The sequence below is a fragment of the Chiroxiphia lanceolata genome, chromosome 9 (genome assembly GCF_009829145.1).
Source record: "Chiroxiphia lanceolata isolate bChiLan1 chromosome 9, bChiLan1.pri, whole genome shotgun sequence".
NCBI classification, from domain to species: Eukaryota; Metazoa; Chordata; class Aves; order Passeriformes; family Pipridae; genus Chiroxiphia; species Chiroxiphia lanceolata.
Window position 1 is genome coordinate 18,239,762 of NC_045645.1, and position 22,683 is coordinate 18,262,444.

Sequence of the window (22,683 nt, forward strand, 5' to 3'; positions counted from 1 at the left end):
AGTTCATATTCTATGTGTCTCTACCTTATTTTCGAGCATGGTATCTCCTTTTTTGTTCTTTCAAGCATTTTAAATTCCAGATTTTATCTTTAATTTGAGCTTTTGAAGATTTGTGTATTAAAACAAAGATCCTATTTTTTTTGTTTTGGGAACCTGTTGGCACTTGTGGAGAAGTTTGTCACTGGGTCAGACAACAGGTCTCCTTTTCCTACATTCTATCACTTACATCAGGACCGGGTACATATATTTAAGGAAAGAACCTTCCAGAAATGAAACCACATGATCTCTGCTATACCCTCTCAATTTGTAATTATCTGCAGTTTCCATAGCTGGTTGATTGAGGCAGATGATTGTGTTCGGTAGCCAGTGCAACATTTAATATTTCTGTGTGGTCATAATCCACAACTGTAAACTAGATATCTTCATAATTCCACTGCCTTTCTCTTAGTTACTTATTTCCTATCTTGATATGTGTCCTATGTTGTTCTACTTGCTGATAACATTAAATTTCATATATTTAGCCAAGGTGAAACAAGAAGTACTTTCTACATTAGCATCAGTAATGAATAATGCTGTTAGTAAGCTTCTTGTCTTTACTACATACAAACTGATTGTACTGGACAACAAGAAGGCCTAAAGAAGGCCTAAAATAAAGTACCTAAAATAAAGATCTCAGAACTTTTAGGTGTTATTTGTGTATTTATCAACAAATAAAAAGTGTGCAGAGAAACTCCTCTAGGATGAAATTTTATGAAACATATTTTTTCAAAAATAGTTGTCATCAGGAAGTAAACTGTTCAGTCTTTGCTAGCAGCTATGCTGAACTTGAAGATCAGTTTTTCTGCAAAAACTGCTTGGGAACATTGAATCTTCATAGCTTGAATGAATGACTTGGACTTAAAATATGCCTTGTGTATATTGCAGTTCATTCTGTTGCTTTTTTATATAGGTTTTTCTGTGTTTAATAAAATAGGAGTTTCTAATTGAAAATTAGGACCCAAGTTGCTCAGATTGTAGCCATTTATAGGCTTTGTTAGCTCGTAAGCATTCAATTTCAATGAGTTGATTTATGCTGAATTGAAAGAACTGTGTGCAGCAGGGATGTGGCTTATATATCAATTATATTTAAACTGTAGTATCCTATTTATATGGGAGAGTAATGCTTTGAATGCCATTAATAGAGATAAGATTTTGTGTAGAAGTACACATCTGATGTCACCTGAAAACTAATTTTTCTTCTCCTTAGTGGAGAGCAGAAGAGGAATTGATCAGTACAAAGGTATAAAGGTGCAGAACACAGGGGATTTTGGTAGTCTGAATTGAATATAACCATCCCTGAAGGTATTTAAAAGATATGTAGATATGGTGCTTGGGGATGTGGTTCAATGCAACTTGGCAGTGCAGGATTAGTGGTTGGACTTGATCTTAAAGGTCTTCTCTAACCAAAATGTTTCTATGATTCAGGATTATGGTTCTGATTTTTTGATTATATTTTTTTAAACTATGTATTTAAGGCTGTAACTTGATTAGTAAATGAACACTGTGTTTTAGCCATTCCCACTGTGATTTTTTAAAACTTTTGTCCTCGAAATGTTGTAGCATGGTCCTTTTCAGTGCACCTTTATATTTGTTAAAATGTTAGCACAAGATGCTTGATTTGCATCAGGGTATCCAAGTCTGATGAAAGCCAAACTACAGATGAAATAACTACTTGCCAATAAGCTTCCAGTTTAATAGCAGTTTCTCAGCTGTAGTTATTAGTCAACTTTTGAGGTTTCCCCTGACAATATCCCTTGATCTCCCCATAATTTTTACCAATTTTGTTTTAACTGCTGTTTAGGGAAGGATCTTTTGGGTTACTTGCTTAGCCATAGACTCCATTTCTACCAAAAGACCATGTTATTCCTCAGGTACCTTATTCCTCTTGACTTACTTTTTGACCTTTATGGATGCTGATTATGCCAATATAACTGCTAGAGAATGAAATTTTTGTTTCAACGGTAGTTGAGTTCACCTTTCAGTGGCTCTGTACAAGTTGTGTTCCCATGTTGAAAACATGGTTTTCTGTTCCCAAGTGCAGTTTAATGATGTGTCTTCAGCTGAGAATTACCATTTGTAATGATAAATAAGAGACTACAGTTAAGGAGAAAGGTTTCATACAGTGCCAGAAACTCTCAATAACTCTTCTAAAAACTAAATTAAATTTGTTCCACGAATGTTTTGAAAAATTTACTTGTGTATGTGCATGTGTATTTAGGATATGACACTTTATTACTGCCATTACTGAAACAGTAAATTAGTGTTAGGCTATACTGAATGATCAAAAGTAGAAAAAGTACCCGTTCTCTTTGCTTTCAACAACTGATATGTTAATTTCTTCCGACTTCCAAAATCTGCTGTTAAATTTGACATAAATTTTACTTTAAGATGGTGGGCTTCATTTTTTTCCCACATGTTCAGCTTTCATTGTACAAGATATACTCCTGCCAAAAAGTAATAATGAGCTTTTGTCATGGTTACTTGCCCAACTGCTGAAAATTTTCTTTGGGCAATTACATGGCACGGAGAATGCTTGTTGCCAGTCCCCCCATCCTTTCCCTTCCACACCCTTTTTATCTCATTGCCATACATTCCTTAGTGCCTAATTCTGTATCTTTTTGTATATACTACTTTAATATATTTATGTACTTTTTCATATAGACACTTTTGTGCAGGCATTTCTCTACATAGCTTTTTTTTTTACAGTAAGTAAAAAAAGTTTAAAGAATAGTTTAGTAGATGTTTGAGGCAGTTTAAAAGATAAAATTGCGTGAGATTTGTATACATGAGTTAAATTAAAGCTGTTAACTGCTCTTTAGGAAAAGATATATATGTATTTAGTACAACAAAATATTTATTTTAAACTTTAAACCTACTGCAACAAAAGTTGAATAACTGTGTAAAATGCCAATATTAGGTAACAATGCTAATAGATGGAAAATCAATCTATTTGGATAATACAATAATTATTAAATCATTGTGTTAAATAATTCTTAAAGGAACATTTCATATACATATATATGAGTCTTTATATACTGGCCAGCGATACTTTTACTAAAAATGCTGGGACTACCTAAAACCTAATTCAAATAAAAGCTTTCATTTAAAAAATAATTCGTGGAATTATTCTTGCTGTGGAAAAGTTAATATGTCAAAGTTGTATGTTTAAAACCACACAAAAGACAAAACAGCTCTCTAAGCAGTGATCTGAGCTTTCATGGTGTATATTTTTCTGGTGGTGTAATAAAACCAGAGGTTTCTTAATCAGTTTCAGAAAATGCTTTCATTTAAAAAACTTTATTTTCATTTTCTCATTGTTAATGTTTCATATTTAATTTTTGAAACTTGTAATGAATTGAAATTATGAGAAAGCTTAAGTATGAAGGGCATTGGACATGCAGTTTTAGTATCACTGTAATTCTTTTACTTTTTGCAAGTTTGTTGGCAGTGCATTGTCCAGCCTATCCCACTTCACCTTGTTTCTTCCTTTTTTTTTTAATAGAAATTTAAATTGATGACTAGGGAGGACTGTTGCATGATGAGCCTCAGGTGAAAAACAGAACTAATTTTCATAAACTTTGACTGCCTGTCCCTTTGAGACAAAACATTGTATTGTATAATTTTGAAGAGTTAAAATCTGGCTACTTGGAAGCTCAATCTCACCATGTTTTCCAAAATGATACAAGTTAGAGCGTTGTGCAGACTAAGGATAGACTTGAAATCCTAGTTCAGTGTGTATTTTTGAAATTTTACTCTCCTGTGTTCCATCAAAATTTGTCTTTCTGTGCAGCAGACCAAAATGAGTTGCTTCAGTTAAAGTGAAGGTTTTGCTGTGGTTTTCGTCTTATTTGGAAAATGAGTTATTACAGAGGGCTACTAAGTTAGTCTCGCACAGTCCACCTTTCATGAAACTAGTGTTTATCTCTGCAGAATTTGTTCTGACCCCTTGAATTTTATTTAGACCAAATAAAGAGCTGGCTTACTTATAACTTCATGTTTATGATTGAAAGCATTTTTTAATAAATAACTAATAATATCAGTAAACTTTTCAAATACAGTCTGAATATGTCTTTCAGCTAATGGTAATGACAACAAGAAATTCAAAGGTGATGATAAAATGGATGGGGCTCCTTCTCGTGTTCTTCATATCAGGAAATTGCCTGGGGAAGTGACAGAAACAGAAGTTATTGCTTTAGGTTTACCCTTTGGTAAAGTAACCAACATCCTGATGCTGAAAGGGAAAAATCAGGTAATTTGTTACTTCCCATTTTTAATATGTCTGATTTCAAAATGTATTGTTAAAATGTTGTTGAATTAAGTCATGTAACAGTAAGCAGTAAAGAAAAAAAAGAACTTTTGTTCCTTTCAGTTTTTTAATGAACTTACACCGCCTTTTAGTAAATTTTGGGGTGAATCAGGAAATGATTGGCAGCTAACTAAAGCAGAAAGTTAGCTGTAAGATAAGGACTTATTCCTGTGTCTTCACAGATGAATTTTTGGAGATCAAGTAGCTTAGGAAATAAATAAATTCTCTATATAAATTAGTATATAGAGAATAACATTTTCTGAAGACTGATATTTGTTAAAATGTGTTATCAAACCCTGTGTTTTTTTAATATGCTGCTAATATGAAGATTATCTGATTTGTAAATACTGAAAGTTAACTGTTTTCATTACAGGCATTTTTGGAACTTGCTACAGAAGAGGCAGCTATCACTATGGTTAATTACTACTCTGCTGTGACACCTCATCTTCGTAACCAACCTATTTATATCCAATATTCCAATCATAAAGAACTAAAGACTGATAACACACTTAACCAGGTACATTTACTGTTCAGTAGTATAAGAAAAAAACGCACACAGTAGAGGATGAGGCATGGCATGTGTTCTTGGCTCATGTGACATATGTTTAAATTATTTGGTTTTGCTGACATTCTAACACTACTGTAGTCTTTACTATGATCATTCCATTTTGTGACACTTGAAGGGATTCTGCTTTCTCTGTGATCTTTCCATTATGATGAATTTTTTTAATTTTTCCTTGAAGTAAAAATATTCTGAGGGGTGTTTTACCTTTAAATAACTTTAAAGTTATTGTCTTAGTTTAGAGACTGTAGGATAATAAAATTAACTTTTTAATTCTGACACCTGAAATTCCAATGCTGATTTGAATTTCCCCAGTGGTAATGGCTAATGCCAATGCCTACATTCCAGTGCTTTTAATGATCACTGCAGTAGCACTGGTAACCTCAGCTCATGTGATCTGCTGTTCCTGGAGAAGAATACCATAATGATTGCTCTAGAGACATATGTACTTAATAACAAAAAACAGTTTGCTCTTGCCTCTACAGGACCTATTTCACAATAAATATAGATGCATATGTCTGTTTTTAGTAGAACATAAGAATTAGAAAAAGTAACATAGTGACCATTTCGTACAAACTATAGAGGGATAAAAGGCACTAAACTTACCACAAATCAGATAGTTATTTTAAGATTAATTTTTTGTGTTGCCTTTTTGATGATATAAAAAGAGTGTAAGTGCCAAGTTACAGTTTCTGTTAATTGTGTCTTCTCTTAGGACACATAAATAGTACAGTTATAGCTGTTGCCTTTGAAAACAATTTCCGGGTAATCTGTTGAAAGACCTTTTGTTTCACATCAAGTGCAGTGTTGATTTTCCTGTTGATCTTTCTAAACTTTCTTGTTCCTTAGAATCTTTTGATTATCTGCTAAAAGTACTTTTTAAACATTGAGACTCCCCAACCCAGCAATTGTCAGTTACAAAGAAAAATAAATACTTTCATTTACTTTTGAAAAAGTGGAGTAGAGGATGAATTCTGTCTGCACATACAGTGGATGGACATATTCCCTAAGCAAGGTTCTTGCATTGTCCTCTGGTTTCTCTCCTGACACTGGTTTCGTACTTGACATATTCACCTTTCCAACCTATAGGATGTGCTGACTGTTCAGCAGCTTTTTGCTACCATACATATTAATACCCAGTCTTAACATCTATTCCAAGTCTTTGGGAACTTAAAACTAAGTTTAATTTAGAACTAAATGATATAATTAAGTACTTGGCAGTAAGTATTCTACTATCTCATGAGGCATTCTATAAAGTATAAGATGGTTGGATATTCTTTTTTCTGTAAGAAAAAATAAAGATAGTGCAGGTATTACTTGTGTAATCTGGTGTTCTTTTGGATACTCAAAACTTAAAATTTTTAATCTATATTTGAAGGCTTTCTCATCAACTCAGATTCATTTTGAAGTTGTCTTTCTCTGGATGTTCAAGCCAGGAAGATGTGAAGAAGTCAGAATGTTAGTATGTGTAACTGGAAAGATAGGATAAAAAAACAGGAGAAAAGTGCAAGTATGTTGTTTATAAAGAAGATAGAAAAAAACCCCTGTTTAACCAAGGGGTACTTTAGACAACCAAGCCTTGGCTGGAGATATTCCATTGAACTGAGCTTTTCTGAACTTCTCAGTAATAGTAGCTTTGGAGATTATTTTTACTTATATGCTCAGAATGAGTTCGTTCTGAATAAACAGATTCAAAAGAGACCATTGAAGTTTTCATTTCAGGTTGTAATTCTATGAAAATCCTTTTCCTGTGAAATATCAAAACACCAAGAAGAGCATTTAAACTCAGATATAAAACAAATATCTCTTGCTTTATTTTGTGCAGTTTCTAGACTCAGGAGAATTGAGAGTAGAATGACCTCTGTAACTGTAGATCTCTTTAATCATCCTCCTGTCATAAATGCATGGGTTTAGTCCTTCTGCATAGACATTGCAACATTTAGAAATAAATGTTATACTTCCAGTGGTATATCTGATCTTGGAAAATTTAAGTTTTGCAAAAATAAAAAAAAAGCTTTGCATGCTACTTGTATGTCTTCAAATCGGCTATTTATATATAATGTTATTTTTGTTGTTATTTTTAACTTGTTTGACAAAATACTCATCATTTACCACTGCTAAGTCCTCTATTCCTTCATGTATTCACATTGATTCTAGTGGAATGAAATGTAGTGTATAAGCATAGGCAGTGCTAACAAGTTAGTCTTATGTTAAAATTGACTTCACAAGTTTTAGTTCCTTGGGTTATACAGTCTAAACTTTTCTAGTCATTTTACGAGTGTGTTTTATCTCATATGTGCTTCTGTGCTTATAGGAAGAATAGGAAGTAATTATGCAGCTCGGCCAAATGTCTGGCCAGCTCGAAAGTTGAGTGTTTCATATGTTAGGGAAAAGAAGTGTTGTTATCAAAAGATGTTTTCGCAGAGTTACAGTAATTAATGTTAAATGTAGAGGTAAAATTTGTTTTCCCAACTGGTGTTCACTAGGTCTTCTTTTTTTCCTTCCCCCCCACTTTCCTTATTCATTGATTCGTTTCAGTATGAGGAGTATCATGTAAGTTGTGAGACATGAAAATGTGTAGTAGCTCTAATACCTTTAAAATATGCAGTATGCATTAATATGGTGGTTATTATTTTTACCTGGCATGCTCACTTGTCTCTCTTGTTTTGTATTGTTTTGCTTCATAAGGCTACTGTAATGAAAGTATTAAATGGAACCCTTTTTTCTGCACTTTTTCTTTCTCAGAAAAAGACATTAATCTTTCTGATACTGTCAGCTTTGGCAGTGGAAGTAGTTACATAGATGTGTGTTCATGTGATATCATCCTGTGGTTACCCTTGATTTTCTAAAATCCTGCTTGTGTTTAAAAACCAAAAAATCCCCACACGTGGAGAGGATTTTGTTTTTCTTTTTACAAAAGAGGGTGGATAACAGACACCAGTTTGTTTACCTCTTGGATACTACTTTCTGACATTTGTCAGTCTTGTGTATTATTTAATTGTGTTAAAACTGAGAAGTTTGGAAGTTTAGTTTAGCATTTTCCTTTTCTATCAGAGCCTTCTACATAATTAAAATGGCAGTAAAATGTTAACTGTGATACAGTCTTTTGAAAAATAAGATACTTCTGTTTTTTGTAGGGTTGGGTTTTTTTTGTTTGTTGGTTTGTGGGTTTATTTGGTTTTATTTCCTTTAAAGGAAAGAGTCTTGGAACCTACAAAATCCTCACTTCCTTTATCCTTACTAGTAGAACAATAAGCTTGCTACTAGAAAGACTGATATTGGTGCCATTTGAAGCCCCTCCTTACTGTGACATAAGGATTAATTGATGTTTTCATTTTTGTTGTCTCTTCTCACAGAGTCAGACTGCATTGCACTTACGTTGTGTTATGTCTGTAGCTCTGAGTTTTAAATAAGTGAAGTATTTTATGTTTCTGGAGTTAACTATATTAATATTACTAATTAATTTCAAGCTATTATCTTGAAATATTAATCTCTCTTCTGTCTTTTTTTTTTTTTTTAAAGCGGGCCCAAGCTGTTCTTCAGGCGGTGACGGCTGTGCAGGCAACAAACGCTCCCATTAGTGGGACCACTGTTAGTGAGAGTGCAGTGACTCCAGCGCAGAGTCCAGTACTTAGAATAATTATTGACAATATGTACTATCCAGTAACCCTGGATGTTCTTCATCAGGTAAGTCAAATTTCATTTTAACTTAAGCTATGATTGAGAGGAATGCATGTGTAAAACTCTGTGATGTTTTTGGCAGATATTCTCTAAATTTGGTGCTGTGTTGAAGATAATCACATTCACAAAGAATAACCAGTTTCAAGCTTTACTGCAGTTTGGTGATCCAGTAAACGCACAGCAAGCAAAACAAGTAAGTATAGTTCTCTTGAAGTCTGGAGATAGTCCTGTATTCTAAGCATTTGTAAAATGTTAATCTAACAGAATAATGTGTTATACACCTCCTCCACTTGCGTCAATTTTTTGAGATTAAAAAATAATTGGGAGTTATTATATAATGTTGTTACATTGTGTGAAATCAGTTTTCACACAATAGTTTATTTACAGATACTGTGTCTAAAGTATTTTATACTTCTACATGAACAAATATTATAATAAGACTGCACAGAGATGAAATAACATGCAAGACTGCAATTGTGAAAACCGGAAGTAAAAATGTGGGATTTAACGGTGATGCATAATTAATTCACTCTAAGCAGGAAATTTAGTAAGCCCATTGGGTTGTTATTAGATACCTTCTAAGCATCAAAACAAAGATGTACTTTGTGGATTAGTTATAGGTTTGTGAAAGTATTTAGTTATAGTATCCTAAAAAAATAGTCTAGACTCCGTTATAACTGTAAATACCCAGAAGAGTGAGTGCAGTTTTGCCTGTGACCAGACCGTGAAGAAGCTTTGCAGCAGTGACGGATGAGCAGGATCTTGCTTTTGTTCTATAGGAAATTCTCCTGTCCTGTAGGAGAGGTAAGAACAGGTAACTGGTTTTACTCATTATGGCAGGAGAGAGCCTATGGATAAATTATGACAAAGATCAACAGCGTGTCATCTAGACCAGATGCTTTTAATTAATTCAATGGGATATGTTCACGTTTGTGGCAATAGGAAAGTCAAACCAAAGGTGAAGGCTAGATTTTTATTATTATGATAACTTTCAAGAGATAAGTGGAATGAATTTATATTTTCAAACCTTCACATGCAGTCTGGGTTTGAGGAAGGCTGAATAAAATTGATGTGCTGGTTAAGTTTTGCTTGGCAGCACAGAAAGTGCTTATTGCCCATAGATGACAGAATAGCATGAAATTCATGTGAGAATTTCATGAAAGCGAAAAGCTCACACCTCAGGCTAAGTTAGCAATTAATATCTCTTAGTAGAGGAAAGACAAAAATGGACTTAATTTTCTGTTGTAAAGAATAGGGACTACATTGAAATAAAGATTTCATTAAGTGGTGGAGGATGGTAACTTTTGTCCTTATCACCAAATGAAATACTGGACATTGAGTAAAAACCTGTGAGCTGGTCAGGACAGGGAATCCCAAAAAATGAGACATTTTCAAAAAACAGAGTGTAAGTTTTCATGCTATTGAGGAGAACAGAAGAAGAGAGAAGAGACAAGATGATTTGCAGCTTGATTATGGTGATCTGTTTTAATATAATCTACTCCTGAAAAGCCGTCTGGAAATACTTTTAGATCTGGAGCACAATTTAAATTAGGGATGTCCTTTTCAGAATTGAAGTAATATCAAATATTAGATTTTGCCTCAGAGTAGAGGGAGATGCAGATATGTCTCTGTGCTACGTAAGAATTTGTATGGGTGGGATACACCTTGCAGGTTTTAAGTAGGTTTAGAATAGTAGTACAGAACTAGATGTAGTAGTACAGAACCTACAAATGCTGCAGAAATCAATTCTAGACATTTAGATTCATATTTGAAATATTCAATAAACAGTTGGCTGCTAAATGTGTTTGTTGCAGAAGGTTGTAATTCAATTTTGGTTCATGTTTGGAAAGGTAATTTTCAGTTGTAGATGTTATTGCTGCTTTTAAAGTACATTTTTGATGCAAAATGTGACATCAAAGTATAAGTCTTTTGACTTTGTTTTTTGAGTCTTACATATATTATCACAAGACTTACTGGAAATGTGACGTCTGTGGAATGGACTGTAGTGATTTGAAAATTATCAGTATAATTCTAGAAATATATTATTAAAAAGTGACAAATAACTAAAGAGTGAGGTATGTAAAAGTATGAAAGGAACCTAAGAATCTCTTGCTGTTGCTGACTTCTGGCAAACTGATACTAGCTCGTGGGATACTGTATTGGTCATAATTAAAAAAGAAAAAGCATGTATTTGTTTCTCCAGTTTTGCATGTTTTGATTAGGGTACCTGTTGACTAGTGGTAGCTCACGTGTGAATGACTAAATTTCACTGAATAAGTAAATTCTGCATGTACAGTCCTTGTCAGAGTGATCTTAGAGCCTTAGTGACAAATTGAAATGGTCTTGCATTTATAGTTTCATATTTTAACCAATCTGTACATAAATAGACAAAATGCTAAGTGACACCAACTGCAGTTATTGAAGGATGCTAAATTTGAAGGAAGGTTTGATTTCCCCACTGCCCTCACCCTAGAGTAAAATAAATAAAGTTCTTATGTTTGAGCTACTGTGATAAAATGTGAAGTGCCACCAGAAAAAAATACGTAAAGGAAAGAAGCAGTCAGAGGATAGGACTTCAGTTTAAATATGTCTGGAAATACAGTAAAAGTAAAAGCAAGAGGATATGGCAGCTACACCTAAGTTGCATGGAATTCGAAATTAAAAGCATGGTATAAGAGTAAAAAAAGTTTTCAATTTGTTTTCCATCCATTTTGACTATAGAAGATAATGGGGAAATTTAATTTTCCGCTGGCACTCTTCACAGGAAATCAGAATGTGGCCTTAATAGAAATTGAAGACTTATTAAGGAAGTTAAAGAGCAATTTGAAAAACTCAAGTGATGTAAGTACCAAGGAGAGATGCTATGCATTTGAAGGTTCTGAGAAGATAGTGACACTGACAAGAACGTACAGTACGAAACCTCTAGCCCCATGGGATGTCTTTTGCTATTTGAATGAGCAACTAGTGAAAAATTGCATTCCTGCTCCACTTGTTTTGTGAGAAACTCATTTCCTGTAAAAGTAGATAGTGCCTACACTGATAGATGTTTCATCATCACCCTCAGATTGGATCATTATAGGTTCATTATACTGGCAAGTAAGGGTGAAGACTGCGAACTTCAGGTGTAATGCAGCAGTTTAGCCAGGGGTGGAGAAGGAACTCATAATGTGCAACAGTAGAGCACATTGGACTGCTGTTTCTCCTAATGAAGAAGGTTTTGTCCTGGAGATGTCTGTATGTGTAAGGAGATATTGTAGCATTAAAAATAGCTGATGCCTTTGTGTAAGTGTACTGAAAGTATTCTTGCCAAATCGTGGATATTAACAGTTATTAATGCCTCATCTGTAGATGATTAACTGAAACTCATACATAGTGCATGACAGTCATCTTAACCCAACACAGGTTAAAAATATCACTAGTCTAATTGAGAGTTTCTGTTATAGTTAGCCAGTTGAACCTTACTTGGCCCATAGGTGATTGAGAATCTCTGCAGAGATTCCAGTGAGGTTTGACTGTACATTCAAGATGTTATCTTCCCAGTTGTTTTGACTTACAGCTTCAGAGTAGCTCTGCACTGATATACAAAAGATCTCTGCTAGGCTACATTGCCCTAAAATCTATGCAGAATGGAAGAATGGACACCTCTAGAACAGGTACTTAACTTCAGGGCTATTATCCGCTATTATTGTATTAAACATTTTTGGACATCTTTAATCCTGAGGAGCATAATTTGTGCTCAAAAATGATAAGTAGCATTCAGGTAAACAGAAGAGTGCTGTATCAGAAAACCCAGGAAATGCAGCAACAGGTCCTTCAGTCAAAGAACTGCACATAATTTTTGAGAATGGAATGATTTTACACAGACTTTTTAACCTCAGAAACTTCTTGTATTCAAGACACTTGTCTCAAAAGAAATTAATTTCATTCAGATATGTATCTGTAGGATGCACTTGGGACGCATTTCTCCCAAGAAATATTTACCACATGACCTTCAGTTACTTGGAGATACTTATTTGAGCTGGAGTATATTTTGTAAGTATTACTTCCTATTTTTTTTTATGCCTTAAGCTGTTACGTCCTTCTAAAGATCTTGTCTTTCTTTTTTTCTGCTTTGGGAAGAGAGAGAGTAGGGACTAAATTTTCTCTTTATTTCATGATTATGGAGAGAAGGCACTAGTTTTGTTGTGTTGCTCTTCTCTTCCATGTTTTTTTTTTCCCCACTCTAATTAGATTTTCCTTTATTGGACCTTGATAAATGCTTTCCAGCTACCCTCGTCCTGAAAGAGATCTATTTCTCGTCTTGAATGATACCTACAGTGCTTGACAGAGTGAAGGGCAGATACAATATTTGTTGTGGCTTGAAGTCTTGTGTCTCCAGAAATACCTGCTTAGTCTCTGGGCTCAATTTCTGAACTGGGAAATGAGAATATTAAAATGTCAAATCATTTTCTGTTTTCCAGACTATGTTCTTGTCAGTCTTAGGGGTACCACGTGTGAATTAGCTAAAGAGTATATCTTCCTGATTTTTAGAGGACTGCTTTGACCATCTCCTGTGAGGGAGTTTCATTGCACAGATTGATGGTCTATAAGGCCTTAGGAGAAGCTCATCAAAGCATAGTTCCTATCAATATAGCACTTTTCAAGGAACTCTTCTTTCACAAGGATTTTCTGGCATCTTGAACCCTGAACATGTGAAGAGCAGCAGTGAATTCCATTAATTGCATCAAAAACCCCTTCATTTAGGTGAGGAAAACCGTGAGGAAAGTAACGATTCTAGGAACGTTCTTCAACTTTGAAGCCTACTGATAAATCTGAGTCTTACCTGCATAAAGCTGCATCACTCACTCAGGGTGTTACAACACTTGGTAATTTTGTAGAGTGCTTTTGCCCTCTGAGATCACCTTTGCTGCCATTACCACTTCTTTCAACATCCACAGTCATGTTGTGAAATGAGACATCCTAGTGTCATGTGCCCAGGTTGGCTAGATAGAATTCATTACTGTCCTTTTGCAGAAAAGCTTTGTTGTGGTTGATTGTGTCATCAGCATCAGAAAATTCTGTAATATTAGTTATTGAACTCCTTTAACTTTTTTTTCCCATTGAAACAGTCTCTTGTCTCACCTCTTAGTCTGCAGTTCTTTTCTCAGCAGTTTTCATCTCTTCATCCTTCTGATTGCTATGAGCAAAAAGAGAGGATGATTTGACATTACTTTCAAGAAATTGGGAGAGTATTGTGTTTTGTGGTGCAGACCTCCATTTAATTGACATTTCCTGTACAATCTTTTTTACTGTCTGTGACAGACAGTCATAGCACTCTATTGTGGATCCTGAAGACTTCCACAGGCTATTTCTGCTATTTTCTGTATTAGGCCTTGTTTGCCTATCCTTGCCTTCAGTAAAAAGTGCTGTCTTGAGACATGAGCAGATTATAGATTCTCTGTGAGTATAACCCCAGTTGTTGAGACCCTTTCTGAATATTTTGAATGTTTTTATTATACTAGTTTTCCCAAATCTTCGTTCGCGAAGCCTAGCCATGATTATAGTAGTTGTCTAGGAATACTAGGAATATTCCACTATTTTGGAACTTTCACTAGTATTGGGTAACGTGAGTTTCATTATTTCTGATTGGCTCATTTTTTTAATTTCTATGGCTGATGTAGAGCCATGGGGCATATTTGGTTATTAGGACTTGTCTTTGGTGTGTGTTTTTTATTGGTTTTTTGGGGGGTTGGGTTTTTTTGGGGGGAGGGGGTTGGGTTTTTGTATTGGTGGGTTTTTTTCCCCTTCCCCAAAATACAATCTAAGTGGCCATAGAGAAACTTGTATGGATGATTGTGTTTGCACTATGGAGTTGAGGTCATTGTATCAGTTCAGGCCTGCACCTTTCTCTTTGGATTATGTGTCAGTCTGATTGAGAAAGGGATTTTTGTTTTTTCTTAAATTGCTGTTTTCTATTTGTTTTCTGCATGTGCTTACTAGCTTTCTGGATTGTGTGCTGCTAAGTACTACAGCTCCTAAATGAATCTGTCAATTGTCTGCTGACAAGCTGTTGGCAATTCTCGATTGATTCTTGATGACCAACTCATCACAATCATTTTCCCCTTTGTGAAAGTCGAAGAGGAGGGTACTTTTTAATAAAAACAGAGAGAGAGGAAGGGCAGGGGCCTAGAAATTATTTGGTATCATTACACTCCTAGTATTGCATGATTACGGAAGTTTTGATGCTTCCGTTGTTCAGGCTTTGGTTTTGGGTTTGCTGGCACAGGCAAGATAAAGAATGATACTCAGATTTGTAGAAGGGTCCCATGATACTTGATCTCCTTGATTTGGCATGTGTGTGGTGTGGCATGGTGTCCCATGTGAATGTATGTATAAATACTGAAAGAAAGAATTTTCTTAGCATAAATAGAGATCTTTGAGATAATGTCTGTATGTACATTCACTAACAGTATGACTGGCCTTGTCATGTTTGTCAGGATGTCTGCCTGAGAGGAACATTTTTTTATTGTTATACAAGAAGGAGCTCAGGTTACACATTCATAGGTGTGAATTTGCATGTGAACAGTTAATTTTGAAAAAAATGCTGGATGGTAGCAATGTTGTTAGAGGTTTGTGATGCTGTTGGTAGAGGTGGGTGGGGTGAGGTTTTTTTGGTTTTGATCTGGTGCTTGGAGCTTTTCCTGGAGCGTGAGTACAGTGCTCATTAAGAGTGCCTCTCCTTCCTTTCTGGTTCAGGATGTTCTTTCAAACTATATGTGTCTCAACTACAAGGCATTTCTCTTCTGCAGGACCTTTTGTATATACTTAGGTCTCTTTGTATTTATCAGAAAGAGGAGTTTGTGCTGTTTCAGTAGAAGTTTTAGCTACTTATGGCGCTCCTTTTAAACACTGACTGCTCTAGAAACTACTAACATGGGATATCTTGGCTGGCTACTTTTTAAGTCTAAAATAGTTTCATCAATTTAATAGTCTTCTACCAACTGTAAGTCAACAGACTCCACTCAGAGGTATAGTATGAATCTTGATTGTGTTTTAAAGACTTGCAACTTTCTGTCATGGTCCTGTTATTTGGACAAAGCTAAAGGATACTCCCTTTCGGTCTCATATGTACCTGTTTTCTTCATTATGTGAAATGGGTATTTCCTTGATGGCAATGGCATTGTCTTTGACAGTATATAAACTCTGACTGCGTAAACTGAACCTACCTCTAATCCATATATTAGTGGATTTTAGAAGATAAGAAGTCTTCTAATAGTGATGACTGATTCTCAGTATATACTTTTTTAGGTGTAAGTGTTAAGGTGAGATTCTTTTCCGAAATACCAGCATTTGGAGGCTTGAATTCTGTATAAAGGAGCTAGCAAATTCTCTATGCTGTAGGTGTGTTACCCACCACCACCCCAACAATGCAGCTTGTATTCTATAAAAAGGACAGTAGATTTTCCTTTTCCAATACTGTATAAAGCATTTTTTTAGCTGAGTTTCAAGCATAGGAGTTTCTCTTAAATTGCTAAGTATTTGTTGAAATGAAGTGTACATTGTCCAGTTTCTATACTTCTTTCTGTATGATTTTATTTTCCCATAAGTTGGAAGTTCTTATTATGTTGACTTACATATTTTTTTCCATTGACTGCTAATGGAGGTAATTCTTTTAAGTGATTTCATGAGCCCTGGAGATGTCAGCTGTGATAATACCTTTTGTAGGGACAGCCTTGCTGGGCAAGACGTAGCAGAGGGTTGTCTTCAGGATGTTCAGTTTCCAGATGTATCACTGTATGAAAACAGCTCTGTTGCTTCCATAGCCAGCAGGCACACTAGGTTTGTGCAGTGCTTAGCTCAAAATAGTAAGTCTTACCATAACTTGAACGTGTTGGAAAGTACATTGCAGGTGTAACCAAACTTGGGTCCAGAAGGGATATATTTTAGTCCATCATTAATGTAGAGAAATAAAAGATCTGATTTTCGTATTTGAAAATGTGGTTTATTTGTTTTTTTTCACCATGTGTGTGTGTATATATATATATATATAAGGTTGTCTTATAGCTAACATAATGACTTGATTGAATGCTAGTTCTTAAGGTGAGTTGTATCTTCACGTTTTAGCATTTTTTAAGAATTAAACTGACTTTTTAAAAAATGGAAACTTTTGTAACAATCTCCCAGTATTTAATGTTAGTGCTTCAACTGAAAGGAAGGTATGCCCAAAATGTAAATGGACTAAAATCCAAGTATATCAATTTGCATGATATAAAGTGAAGATGGAGAAAACATTTGCATTGGCTTTTTTAGAGACTGTTTTCATAGAGTTCTAAGTGGTGGTGTGTTCAGAGTTCATGTGAATTTCACTGTTCATAGGCATTTCAGAAGTACTCATTAATTGTGAAAATGGGAATTTTTTTAAAAAGTGTTAGTAACATCAGGTTAGCAGTTAAAGTTGCTTGTCATTCCATTTCGGCACTAATTACCTGTAGTAGGAGAAGGAAAGCATGCAAGAACAGTGTATATATTCTGTTTTAACAGATAGCTGTCTAACTTGGTAGTTAAGTCTAGATTTTATTTTTTTTTCCTCAGGTCAACTTTCCATATTATTGAGTACTTATGAGATTATTTTTTTTTTTTTTTTTTTTTACCCCCCCCTTTGAAAAATCTATTTGGCATTTTGTCTGAATTTAAGCTGCACTGGTTAATTAGCTGTATTCAACAAACAAAATTTAAGTTCAACAGCATTAAAATGTTTGGGTTTTTGGTGCATAATCAGTTTCTAGGTAAAAGAGGTAAACATCGACCTTCCTGGAATCATTTTGAGAGGTTAATGCGTTTTAATCTTAATCGGTCTTAAACTAGACAGCAAGATTGGATAAACATCTATACACTGACCCTGTTTAAAAAAAAAAGTGTTGTGCAACCAACCTGTATTGTGTGTCTTTTAAATAAATTGTGATCCTTTTTACAGGCCTTAGATGGTCAAAATATTTATAATGCTTGCTGTACCCTACGGATTGATTTTTCCAAATTGGTGAATTTGAATGTCAAGTACAACAACGACAAAAGCAGGGACTACACTCGTCCTGACCTTCCATCTGGTGATGGACAGCCAACACTGGACCCAGCTATTGCTGCAGCATTTGCAAAGGAGACCTCTCTTCTAGGTACGATGCTGACATTCATTGTTCTTCTGTATTGCAAAGCCACTTGATGAAAATGTTTATTAATCCTTCTAACAACTAAAGATCTTAAATTGCAATAGTATCCAAAGGTCCACTCAGGGTTCAGTCTATATTGCAGTCTGAATTATAGTAACAAATTATATTGTCTTAGAAATACTGCAAAAATGAATGGGAGAATGCATGACAAAATGAGAAATGCAAAAAGTATTAGGAAAAGTCAAAGTAGTACAACTTTAGTCTCAAATCTGTCCTTCCTTCTTTCATATGTTCCTGTCAGTTGCTACTGGCCACCTTACTCACTCTCCCACCAACTTTGTTAGAGGGACTTAACATTTGTGTGATTCCTTCATGCAAATGTTTGTATCAGATTATAAAAACAAGATTTTGTTGGTTACCTTCAATAAGGAAATTCAATTATGCTCTTTGGTTAAAAAACCCAACACTATGGTGCTAAATCTGTGGATTTTGTGAATAAAAGGAAAAAAATCTGTAGTTTCATTTCTAGTGCTATGGTACTTGAGTTCTAATATTCTGTCAGCCTTTGAGTTCATCATAAATTGGTGAAATGATCTGGGAAAGATACAGATGTATCTTATCTTCTGACTATTACCAAAATAATCAATGCATACTCCTACTTCTGTCAAATTGCTGTTTTTTGGTGAGAACACCTTTCACTTTTTTAAAATGTAATAGTACTCAGATAAAGAATCATTACTTCCATAAAAGCTGATTGAGTATGTTGTGATCATTGTTCTTCCCACTTAGTCTTTTTCTTTTTTTTTTCTTTCGTAATTTCCCATTTTTATTCTGAAGAAAACATCAGAATAACATAGATTTCATAGTTTTTTGTACAGACTGGGCCAAATTAAAGTAAGTCTGAGTTAATGTAGAAAAGAGGGACCTCTGTTCTCGGTATGTTGCAAAAGGTAGAAGGCTCTTAGTGAATGATGTAAGCCCAGGAAGAGGATGAATATTATAGTTAGGGCTTCTGAATGCTGTGCTGTATTTTCTCCTTTTCTGAAATCAGATTACTTGAAGGATACTTTTCATATCTAGTTATAAAGTACCTACAAACCCACTTCCCACGAATTTCAAAGTGCTTGAGTTCACATCTCCAGTATGACTTGCAAAATGTATCACTTGCAGCTACAGCAAAAGTTCTGGAAAGTAAAAAAAAATCATAGGAATCCAAAGTCTCAGAAAAACCTGTAGCTAAAGTTTATTTTCTTTTTTTCTCTTTTAACTTCCCATAGTTTAAATATTAAAATCTCTCATTTCATGGTTCAGTAGGGAAAGCGGATGAGTGTTTGTGAGGAAGTTTGACACTACAGAGATGAGTGCTGTAGAAAAACCCTTGAGGCAGTTAGTAATTCTTTTGTCAGTGCATAATGACTAGAACGTAGGCATGGGGCTGCAGTATGAGTAGTAAGAAGACAAAAGCAAAATAAAGATGCTTATTAAATGAGACCTGTAATATTAGGTGTTGTAAGGCAGGGATTTAGGAGAGGAGAGAGTAAAGATTCGTGAGTTATAAAACAGTGCCAAATGCAGCACTACTTATGTAACTCTAATTCTGACATTTTCCTGAATCCCAAGAAGTTGCTTTCTAGCCTCAGGCTTACTTATATGTTTCTTTGTATATAATACTTACAGTATGCATCAAATTAACAGGTTTAATTTGCTTGGCATAGTGGAATCACACTCGGAGGATGCTTGGATCATTGCATTGCTCTAGATATGTTTAACTGGGCTTATTGTACTTTCTCCAGTTATCCAAGTGACTTTAGCAGATTTTATTTTTTAGTGGTTTAGGCCTGAAAGTCACCTAGATGCTTTTGTGATTGTCTGCAAAACTACACAAGTTCTCTAACCTTTTGATTTTAATCACTCATTCTTTTGTGTATATTAAAGGTAGCTCCTAGTAAAATTATGAAGATGACAGTCATAACTAATTAAATATTTTATTTCTTACTCTCTGGATGCACCTCCTTAAACGTACTGTTTTTCCAAGCAGCAGGAAAATAAAAGGTACATGACATGAGTAACTTTCATTGCAGCTATGAAACATTTTCAGAGCATCATTGAAGTCAGTCATGTTTATTTTGATGGGTAGTGGAGATTATATATCATGGTTGACTTTTTCTTCTATAAAAGCATTCATCGTTTTGAAAGAGACTTAAGGGAGCTGGGTACATTTTCTAACTGCTCATTACCAGTTGGCTGAGCTTGGTGTATTAACTCTTCATCCTCTGTCAAATGGGGATAGCTATTAGAGGGATTTTTTTAGATGGCATTTTTTGCTGTTTTTACAGAATTTGAGCTCTGCAGCTGAAAAACTTCACAAAAAGACTCCACAATACTGTTGGTGCCTTAGTCATTTAGGATAGGTGTTAGAATGGGAGTGGCCTAGTTTGAATATGAAAGAACAGGGTTCTCATTCTGGGCTGCTCACTGTGTAAAAAGGCACAAAATGTAAGTGATGTAAATAAGAGGACAAAAGATAGGAAAAACTCAAAACCTGAAAATATATGCTTGTGTGTAGAAATTATAGCTGCGTTTTTATTCAGATCTCAAAAGAAGAAGGATGGAAAGACTTAAAGAGTCATAAGATGGAGATTGGTGAACTATGATATGTGAAATGTGGCAGAAAGGTAGCAGCGACCTTCCTCCTCGTCTTTATGTTGAATTTCTTTCTATAATGCTGATAAAGATGTCTTCAGTGTATACTCAGTGTCTGCCATGCCCTATTCATACGTGATTCCCAGAGGGCGTGTTCTCCCATGAAAGAGCGGAGCTCTGTTTTGAGCTTAATGTGATGCTCTTCAGGTTCTTTTGCGTGCTCAAAATGAATACCATGAGTTGAACCTGTGGCATTCTTGTAAAAATGCTTGCTGTAGCTGTTCTATGTATATAATGAGATCACTAACAGAAAATGTGGTAAGGACTCACTTCTGCCTTTTGCTGTAATAAGCTACTGTATGCTGGAGACTTGTACAAAACTTGGGTGCCTTTTTGGTTTTGGGTTTTTAACAGGATACTATAATTCACGTGTCAAAAGTGAGATTTAGGTTTAACATAATTTTGTGAGTTGAGTTTTAGTGACAGGATGTGAATCTTGTTACTCTTGATGTTTAAATCTGCATTAATACTAAACCATTACATATCTCAATTTCCTTCTGGATGGAATTAACTCTCCTCTACAGTAAATGTAACTTTAGGATGTAGTGTAGTAACACTTGCACCTTTGTAAGCTGTTATGCAGAGATTTTAAAAGAACCTGTTATCTTCCTCAAAGCCATTCAGGCTGAGTATGAGAATCAGGTCAATATTTGTTACAAAAAGATGGTAGTTACTTGACATAGAGCCACAAAAAGGGTTCATAACAGGACCAGGGACTAAATCCAGTTCTCAGTCACAGCTGTGCTTACCTGCATTGATATGACTACCACTTCCTGTGGTTTTCACATAAGTTCATACTATATCTTTAGTTTAGCTTTAATTTGCCTACTATTAAAATGCCATTACTAATCTGCATTTCAGAACTAACGCAAAAGGGTAAACTGAGTGGGGATAAATAATGTGACATGTTGTATTTCAACTTCATTGAGGAAAAAGACCTCAAAAGTCTAGGAAAAAGGTGTATAATATTTGTATGTTTTCATTAATATCTTGAAAAAAAACAAAAACCTGGAATCTATAGTTGTTGGAAGCTAAAATAAAGCTAGGGACAAAGATGTCTAATACTGGTTGATCATGTTGACAAAGTAGCTAACATTTCTAAGTAGTTTCAGATAAGTCCTCAAATCTTAAACAGTGTGTTACATTGTGACTAATAATCATGATAGAAGCTGTTCTTATTTATTAAAAATTTTTGACTTGCTTAAATCAGAATGGCAAATCAGAGTGCAGTGGAGTCTACAGAACAAGAATTGTTTGCTGTGGCTTTGTAATTTGTCTGACCTTTCCGAGAAATGAGATCTGTGTGTGCTGTGTAATCAGTTAGAAACATATCAATCAAATAGATGATCCTAACCCACGCGCATCATTACTCATTCATCTACTACATCCTTGGCTGTGATGAAATAAGGTGTCAGAAATCTTTGAGACTGTAAATTGGACATCTTTTCAATGAGTCTTATTTTTTGAAAGAAGGAGAGAATAACTAGTGGACAAAATGAGCTGGTTGGTTGCAAGTGAATTATCAGAAGCAATGTTTTTTTCATTTTCTGTTTTTGTACCTCACATATGAAAATGTATCTATACTCTCCTTCCTCATTCCCTCCAAAAAAGTTACAGATGTTACATAAAAAAACCTTTGGGTAAACAACAACTGTATTATACTGAACCATGACAAAGAAAATATTTTATGTAAGAACTACTTATCGCAAAGAAATAATACTTTACCCCCAGTTTATATATGTTTAATATTACAGCTGGAAATATGTTGTTGTGCTTAGGGTTCATCTTTATCCCTTGCTGTCATTGCTGGCTTTCCTTGTTAACACTTTCTGCTAATACCCCTTTTAAGATTCTTACTAATCATTTTGAAGGATAATAATTCAAAATATTTTTGTAGGAATAGTGTTAAATTAATCTTTGGTTTTAACTGAAAATTAAGAATTTGAATTCCATGAAGAATTTTGCCTTTTAAAGTATGAATTACTCAACTATGCTGTGCCCAGCTAGGGAAAGCACCATAAAAACTTCACTAGTCGTCTCTAGATTCCTTTATTTCTAAAAATGCTGGACTGGCTTAAAGCTTCCTAAGGCTAGGGAGAGGTGCCTAGATGTACTAGAAGATTTGATATGCTCTAGTAAGACACAGTAGCTTGACATTTTCTAAAACTTATGTGACTGCTATTGACCTAGTATAAAATCAGTTGTTTTCCTTCGGGTGGACATGTCGTGCTTTACTGTCCTGGAAACAT

The 22,683-nt window shown here is 34.8% G+C and overlaps 1 protein-coding gene across 9 annotated transcripts in view; it reads left to right on the forward strand.

The window, feature by feature from the left end:
• PTBP2 (polypyrimidine tract binding protein 2) overlaps positions 1 to 22,683 on the forward strand; it is a 48,078-nt gene that overhangs the window by 19,901 nt on the left and 5,494 nt on the right. For 5 of the 9 annotated variants that reach the window (XM_032696311.1, XM_032696306.1, XM_032696308.1 and 2 more), the window contains 5 exons: positions 4,116 to 4,288; positions 4,719 to 4,862; positions 8,430 to 8,594; positions 8,671 to 8,781; positions 17,542 to 17,737. In XM_032696311.1, coding sequence (XP_032552202.1) covers positions 4,157 to 4,288; positions 4,719 to 4,862; positions 8,430 to 8,594; positions 8,671 to 8,781; positions 17,542 to 17,737 — 748 coding nt within the window. In that variant the 5' untranslated portion in view covers positions 4,116 to 4,156. Of the gene's footprint in view, positions 1 to 4,097; positions 4,289 to 4,718; positions 4,863 to 7,445; positions 7,461 to 8,429; positions 8,595 to 8,670; positions 8,782 to 17,541; positions 17,738 to 22,683 lie in introns of all 9 variants that reach the window. The other 4 variants (XM_032696304.1, XM_032696305.1, XM_032696307.1 and 1 more) reach the window with 2 other exon arrangements.